The 8815-nt window shown below is 31.0% G+C and overlaps 1 protein-coding gene and 1 pseudogene across 1 annotated transcript; both read left to right on the top strand.

Annotated features, from left to right (window-relative positions):
• Positions 1-511: 511 nt before the first annotated feature.
• Positions 512-3057, top strand: LOC128186770 (transient receptor potential cation channel subfamily V member 4-like; the record flags this gene model as incomplete). Its single annotated transcript, XM_052856657.1, has 1 exon — positions 512-3057. A coding segment is annotated over one exon (2289 nt), but the record flags the coding sequence as incomplete, so codon positions are not given.
• A 2709-nt stretch (positions 3058-5766) lies between these two features.
• LOC128186768 (transient receptor potential cation channel subfamily V member 4-like) lies at positions 5767-8557 on the top strand (annotated as a pseudogene).
• The last annotated feature ends 258 nt before the right edge of the window (positions 8558-8815 follow it).

Raw genomic sequence — 8815 nt, 5'->3', positions numbered from 1 at the left:
TTGTTTTTTTCCACTCAGTCATTTACATTTCCACAAAAATTTACCTTCAAGTCCATTTACACACCCACAATGTCTCCACCTTTTAAGTTTACTTAAAATTACATATTCGTAAAATAAGAGTTTTTGCAGAACATTTCCCTTACGAATTTTATCCGCTCTTATATGTCGAGCATGCGTACACTATTTTGAGACAAATATGTACGAAATTCAACCTATTTCTCAACAAATGGACATAAAGAGGACACCCCTTTCTTTTTTTCATTTTATCAAATCTTTAATATAGGTATGCAGCTGCGCAGTTCTACAGCTGTTCTAAGTGATTATAATGACATCATTTTGTTTTTGTAAGCCTATTTTGCATACAAAATAACAGCTGGAACCTCATATGTATTGCTTTTTAAAATCTTTTTTCAACAGTGTTTGCCAGTTCTGGTCAGAATCGAGCCATATCAAGAAATGTTTATATTTTTATTCTCAATTGTATTAGATGTCAGCACATCTTCCTTAATGAAATAACTCATATTTTATTTTCACTCCAATAAGAACCTTTTCTGTTCAATTATATTTTAATATTACAGAGGAAGGCAAAATTAAAAACGACAAAGGAGATTCTGGAATAGAAAAATTAAAGGAAGTTCTAAGTCTTGGAAAGGAAAACGAAATTGTCGAGCATCTAAATAAAAATATAAAACCAAAAAGCCCAGAAGAAATTAAAACCCTTAATGAAGACGCAAAGAGGGAATTCAATGGAGAAACAATTTTACATATAGCTTTAAAGTTTCAGGATACAAACAAATTTGTAGAAGAAATATTAAAACATAGTAATGAGTTTTTGAAGGAACAAAGAATTCAAAGCAGCAATTTTAAAGGTCAGACAATCCTGCATGTTGCCATAGCAAAAGGGAATTTAGAGGCTGTCAAAATAATTCTTGAAAATACAAAAAATGAGGGAATTCAAAAGTTGCTCTGTACATGTGCAGTAGGTAGCAAATTCAAGAACACCGTTTTAATGGGACAGCTTCCTTTAAGTGTTGCAGCTCTTGCATGTAAGGAAAAAGATTTTCAAATAATCACTCATCTTCTCCTTCAAAAGGCTAAAATTTGGAACCAAAACGAGGACGGGGATACTGTTTTTCACTCCTTAATCAAATATGCTGATATATATCCTGAAAAGACCCAGCATTTAAAAAAAACATTCGAATTCCTTTGGGAAAAGTTTAACGAATACTGCCACGATACTACAACATCTCCAAATCCAACAGATATTCTTTTCTGGAAGAATAAGTCAGGCTCAACCCTGCTATGTTTATCTGCAAAACTTGGTGTCAATGAACTTTTTGAATTTGTTATCAATATCCAGGATGTCTATCGCATGACAAATATAAGGGATGGTCTTTTCGACATTAGAGAATACGATGTTACAGAATTCGATAGATTGATAAGTTATACGGAAAATGAAGAAAGTAATAAGAAAAATGAAGAAAATAAAAAGATAATCACAGTTTTAGAAAGTTTATTTGACTCCAGGTGTTCTCACAAAGAAGCATTTCAAATCCTGAACCAAGAATTGGTACGGTTTATTTTGCAAAGGAAATGGATGGCTTACCGGAAACCCCTTTTCATTTGGATGATCCTTCATTTAACATTTATTTCTTTGTTTACAGCATCATCTATAAAAAAATCTGAGATTTTGTTCTGTCCCACGAACAGTGAGACATCGCGTAACATTGGTGATTTTTTTTATGCAATGGTTGTTATAACTACGACGGTTGGAATAACTTACTTTATATTTGCTTTTTTGTGCATTATAACGTTAACAAAACGTTGTAAATTGGTATCACGAAAATCTGTTAATTTTGGATTAATGATGCATAATTTGGACTATATAGTTTGTTTGCTGGTAACAGCCATCAGTGCGCTGTTGGAGTCATGTTTGATTATTCTCAAACTACACTGGGACTATCACATTGTTTTTGCATTGATATCTAGCTGGTATTTCATGCTTTATTTTTCTCCATTTAGCAAACGCCTCGTTTCTTTTACACACATGATAAAATCTGGGTTTCTAGAGGATTTCTTACCTTTTGTTGTGGTTTTTGTAGGATTGTTGTTTTCGTTTACAGCAATGATGTATATGCTTTTCCGTGGAACTAATGATGTAGACGAGTTTGATACTTTTCCAAGCGCTCTTCTCACAATGTTTAACCTAGGCGTAGGTCTGAATGATATTGGCGTGCTAAGCCTGTCGCGGATCCCGTGGCTAGCATACACATTATTTGTAGTATTTGTAATACTTTCTTTCATTCATTTGTTTAATGCGTTGGTTGCTATTATGTCCCAGACATTTTCTGATGTACACGGTGATAGAAATTCTTTTCTTAAATACAACAAATTAAAAATGATAGAACTATTTGAAGACATAATTTTAGTTAAACCACTTGCAAAATGCTTACCTTTCGTGTTAAAGGCAAAACACTGGACACGGGAAAAGGAAGTAAAACTATCAACTCCGACAACAGATAATGCAAAAGAACAGAAAATGAAACGATATTGTTCGGAACTTCACTTGTTGGATAAAATGGATGAATACAATGACGACAAGGAGGAAAAGAAAAGATTAAGTAAATCAAGAATGGGGGATTTGACAAAATATTTGTATAACTATCAACATGTCAGTAAAAAGAAGACCACAGATCTGCAACGATCCAGCAAAATCAACCCTGAAAGGGAAGTAATATTCATTGTGCAAAAAACTAGCAAGTCTTCTCAATACCCAGAGGTGAATTCATATTTGGAATAAAATAATTTTTGACCGAGTGTATACTTTAATATGTAAATTACATGTAACAGCTTCAAATCTGTTAAACGCTCCACATCGTCTCGATTACATAACTGCTGTATTTGACTTTGTTAAAATCTGCACAGTTTTTACAATATCATAAAAAATTCATTCTAAAAAATGTTCTTGCCTTTTGCCTTGATAAATTTAATGTGTTTGTAGTTTAATGGTTCTCTTTTTTCTCATATCAAATTCGAAAAAAGATAAGCATAAAAATGATACAGATTTAGATATACTACTTAAAAATATTGAAACAATCTTGATCAGATTACGTTTGTAAATTTTGATTTATGTTTGCTTGTTTGAAAAGAATATATTTAGTAGCAAGTTTCTGTGAAATGTATAAATTATGTTTTTACCATAAGTAGTGATTATTTTAGGTTTCAATCCAATCAAACTATGGTAGTAATAGAAGCATGAATTATCTTGTTTTTAAATGTTTCAAATAAAAAGCTTTAATTTTTGTTTGTTTTTTTATGGAGAAAGATTAATTGCCGTAAAGATTGATAAGGAAAATAACAAAAAAGTAATAACTGATACATGTAAATCCTATAAATATTTACATATTTAATTAATTTAAGGATATGATGTGTAAAGAGTGTTGGAATATAACCCGCAAATCACTGTCAAATAGTTTTACAGTCAGGCAGTATGTTCAGTACAGTATAATTTAGTGTGGTATAATTGGAAATTCTAAAACCACTCCTGGAAGAGTAACACGGGAACATATTATCAAATATATTTTGAGATTTACATAGTTACAAGTATGTGTAAGACGTAAATACAAAGCGACTTTTTAATTACCAAAAAAAAAAACAACTTTCTTACATTAAACTATTCTAAAGGTTTGTCATTTGATCATAAATAGTTGAATTTTCTCTTTTTTATAAACCATGCCTCAATGTACAAAATCTCTTATTAAGCCCTTAAATGTCTTCTTTAACATATTAATTATTAAGTAATATGTATATAGTAAAGCACATCTTGTACTATTCATTATTTTAGGAAAACGATTAAATTGATAATATTTCAGGACAACAAGTCGAATTATTAGATCTACACTTTAAAGATACCTATATAGTGTTGTTGATTCTATGCAGTGCTCTTATATATATATATATATATATATATATATATATATATATATATATATATATATATATATATATATATATATATATATATATATATATATATATATAGTTAAAATCTATTTGCACAAGAAGTTAACTTCTGCATTGTTACAGTACTTTCGAACTACTATACAGATCAATATGGCTCTTATGTATCTTATTATGTTGTATGCACATTGGAAAAAATACATCTTTTTCAGCTTTGATTTAAAAATTAGGACAAGACTCTTTACTCATAATAATCTAAATATCAATGTCCTACTCCCTATTTACTTAAGAACGACGAGATATATGTCGAGGTTACCAAGTAGGTGAGAAAATGACTTAAAAGGCATTCATTGTCTAATGATAAAAAAAACATGTCTTTACCCTTTTGTCCAGATTTTCTTTGATGTTACGTTTTTTAATTCACAAATTTTATTTATTTTAAATGTTTATCTAGAGGTCGATTACTCTGATTTAAGAGTCAGTCATGGTGTTTTAAATTACTCAACTTACGTAATTTACCAATTCAAACAAGAACTGAAACAGATCAATATCTTCAAATCCCGATTGTGATGAATACAGATTTTTCACAGATTAAAAATCAAAGCTGAAAATATAGTGTTACTACTTCATAACAAAACTTTATTGTACTCCATACTTACCCCTTAATTCCGTTGTGATTTCATCCATATAACGTCCCTGGGTGTTTTATCAATGCATAAAACCTGCGAGGGTGCTCTGTATACTATTTATACCTTGCATTATTTCACGCATTTGGAATCCCTTCAGAACATTTGAGTCATTAGATTCATTAGCGGTTTCCATTTCTTTCTTTTTTTCTGACACCTAAAGGTGATATGGGGCATCTGTCAATATTGATGTGGATTAAAGTACATGATAATTGAAATACTTTCACCGGTTGAGAATTTCTAAACCTTACAATATTCAACTAAAAAAAAGCTTTTAAAAATATTTGGAGAGGTAAAATTTGTAAAACCCCGAGCGGGATTCGCATTCATGACTTTCAGATTCGTAGTAAACCCTTTAATTCACTACGCTATGCTGTTGGGTGACAATATTGAAAAAAGAAACTACTTATATAATTACACTCAATTTTATGTTTATTTCGATGAAAAATACGTCACAACATGGAAGTGTCCCATATTAACTTAAGGAGTATTTTTTAGGGTTTGTACTAGCCATTGATTTTGTACATATTTACAGTTAGTGCGACATCAATAAGGTACGGATACAGAAGCGCCATATAAGTAGTGTTCACTCACCTGGTATTGGTTTGTTTGTTTTTTTCCACTCAGTCATTTACATTTCCACAAAAATTTACCTTCAAGTCCATTTACACACCCACAATGTCTCCACCTTTTAAGTTTACTTAAAATTACATATTCGTAAAATAAGAGTTTTTGCAGAACATTTCCCTTACGAATTTTATCCGCTCTTATATGTCGAGCATGCGTACACTATTTTGAGACAAATATGTACGAAATTCAACCTATTTCTCAACAAATGGACATAAAGAGGACACCCCTTTCTTTTTTTCATTTTATCAAATCTTTAATATAGGTATGCAGCTGCGCAGTTCTACAGCTGTTCTAAGTGATTATAATGACATCATTTTGTTTTTGTAAGCCTATTTTGCATACAAAATAACAGCTGGAACCTCATATGTATTGCTTTTTAAAATCTTTTTTCAACAGTGTTTGCCAGTTCTGGTCAGAATCGAGCCATATCAAGAAATGTTTATATTTTTATTCTCAATTGTATTAGATGTCAGCACATCTTCCTTAATGAAATAACTCATATTTTATTTTCACTCCAATAAGAACCTTTTCTGTTCAATTATATTTTAATATTACAGAGGAAGGCAAAATTAAAAACGACAAAGGAGATTCTGGAATAGAAAAATTAAAGGAAGTTCTAAGTCTTGGAAAGGAAAACGAAATTGTCGAGCATCTAAATAAAAATATAAAACCAAAAAGCCCAGAAGAAATTAAAATCCTTAATGAAGACGCAAAGAGGGAATTCAATGGAGAAACAATTTTACATATAGCTTTAAAGTTTCAGGATACAAACAAATTTGTAGAAGAAATATTAAAACATAGTAATGAGTTTTTGAAGGAACAAAGAATTCAAAGCAGCAATTTTAAAGGTCAGACAATCCTGCATGTTGCCATAGCAAAAGGAAATTTAGAGGCTGTCAAAATAATTCTTGAAAATACAAAAAATGAGGGAATTCAAAAGTTGCTCTGTACATGTGCAGTAGGTAGCAAATTCAAGAACACCGTTTTAATGGGACAGCTTCCTTTAAGTGTTGCAGCTCTTGCATGTAAGGAAAAAGATTTTCAAATAATCACTCATCTTCTCCTTCAAAAGGCTAAAATTTGGAACCAAAACGAGGACGGGGATACTGTTTTTCACTCCTTAATCAAATATGCTGATATATATCCTGAAAAGACCCAGCATTTAAAAAAAACATTCGAATTCCTTTGGGAAAAGTTTAACGAATACTGCCACGATACTACAACATCTTCAAATCCAACAGATATTCTTTTCTGGAAGAATTAGTCAGGCTCAACCCTGCTATGTTTATCTGCAAAACTTGGTGTCAATGAACTTTTTGAATTTGTTATCAATATCCAGGATGTCTATCGCATGACAAATATAAGGGATGGTCTTTTCGACATTAGAGAATACGATGTTACAGAATTCGATAGATTGATAAGTTATACGGAAAATGAAGAAAGTAATAAGAAAAATGAAGAAAATAAAAAGATAATCACAGTTTTAGAAAGTTTATTTGACTCCAGGTGTTCTCACAAAGAAGCATTTCAAATCCTGAACCAAGAATTGGTACGGTTTATTTTGCAAAGGAAATGGATGGCTTACCGGAAACCCCTTTTCATTTGGATGATCCTTCATTTAACATTTATTTCTTTGTTTACAGCATCATCTATAAAAAAATCTGAGATTTTGTTCTGTCCCACGAACAGTGAGACATCGCGTAACATTGGTGATTTTTTTTATGCAATGGTTGTTATAACTACGACGGTTGGAATAACTTACTTTATATTTGCTTTTTTGTGCATTATAACGTTAACAAAACGTTGTAAATTGGTATCACGAAAATCTGTTAATTTTGGATTAATGATGCATAATTTGGACTATATAGTTTGTTTGCTGGTAACAGCCATCAGTGCGCTGTTGGAGTCATGTTTGATTATTCTCAAACTACACTGGGACTATCACATTGTTTTTGCATTGATATCTAGCTGGTATTTCATGCTTTATTTTTCTCCATTTAGCAAACGCCTCGTTTCTTTTACACACATGATAAAATCTGGGTTTCTAGAGGATTTCTTACCTTTTGTTGTGGTTTTTGTAGGATTGTTGTTTTCGTTTACAGCAATGATGTATATGCTTTTCCGTGGAACTAATGATGTAGACGAGTTTGATACTTTTCCAAGCGCTCTTCTCACAATGTTTAACCTAGGCGTAGGTCTGAATGATATTGGCGTGCTAAGCCTGTCGCGGATCCCGTGGCTAGCATACACATTATTTGTAGTATTTGTAATACTTTCTTTCATTCATTTGTTTAATGCGTTGGTTGCTATTATGTCCCAGACATTTTCTGATGTACACGGTGATAGAAATTCTTTTCTTAAATACAACAAATTAAAAATGATAGAACTATTTGAAGACATAATTTTAGTTAAACCACTTGCAAAATGCTTACCTTTCGTGTTAAAGGCAAAACACTGGACACGGGAAAAGGAAGTAAAACTATCAACTCCGACAACAGATAATGCAAAAGAACAGAAAATGAAACGATATTGTTCGGAACTTCACTTGTTGGATAAAATGGATGAATACAATGACGACAAGGAGGAAAAGAAAAGATTAAGTAAATCAAGAATGGGGGATTTGACAAAATATTTGTATAACTATCAACATGTCAGTAAAAAGAAGACCACAGATCTGCAACGATCCAGCAAAATCAACCCTGAAAGGGAAGTAATATTCATTGTGCAAAAAACTAGCAAGTCTTCTCAATACCCAGAGGTGAATTCATATTTGGAATAAAATAATTTTTGACCGAGTGTATACTTTAATATGTAAATTACATGTAACAGCTTCAAATCTGTTAAACGCTCCACATCGTCTCGATTACATAACTGCTGTATTTGACTTTGTTAAAATCTGCACAGTTTTTACAATATCATAAAAAATTCATTCTAAAAAATGTTCTTGCCTTTTGCCTTGATAAATTTAATGTGTTTGTAGTTTAATGGTTCTCTTTTTTCTCATATCAAATTCGAAAAAAGATAAGCATAAAAATGATACAGATTTAGATATACTACTTAAAAATATTGAAACAATCTTGATCAGATTACGTTTGTAAATTTTGATTTATGTTTGCTTGTTTGAAAAGAATATATTTAGTAGCAAGTTTCTGTGAAATGTATAAATTATGTTTTTACCATAAGTAGTGATTATTTTAGGTTTCAATCCAATCAAACTAGGGTAGTAATAGAAGCATGAATTATCTTGTTTTTAAATGTTTCAAATAAAAAGCTTTAATTTTTGTTTGTTTTTTTATGGAGAAAGATTAATTGCCGTAAAGATTGATAAGGAAAATAACAAAAAAGTAATAACTGATACATGTAAATCCTATAAATATTTACATATTTAATTAATTTAAGGATATGATGTGTAAAGAGTGTTGGAATATAACCCGCAAATCACTGTCAAATAGTTTTACAGTCAGGCAGTATGTTCAGTACAGTATAATTTAGTGTGGTATAATTGGAAATTCTAAAACCACTCCTGGAAGAGTAACACG

Source organism: Crassostrea angulata, chromosome 6 (genome assembly GCF_025612915.1).
Source record: "Crassostrea angulata isolate pt1a10 chromosome 6, ASM2561291v2, whole genome shotgun sequence".
NCBI classification, from domain to species: Eukaryota; Metazoa; Mollusca; class Bivalvia; order Ostreida; family Ostreidae; genus Magallana; species Magallana angulata.
This window is presented reverse-complemented; position numbering and strand designations above follow the sequence as displayed.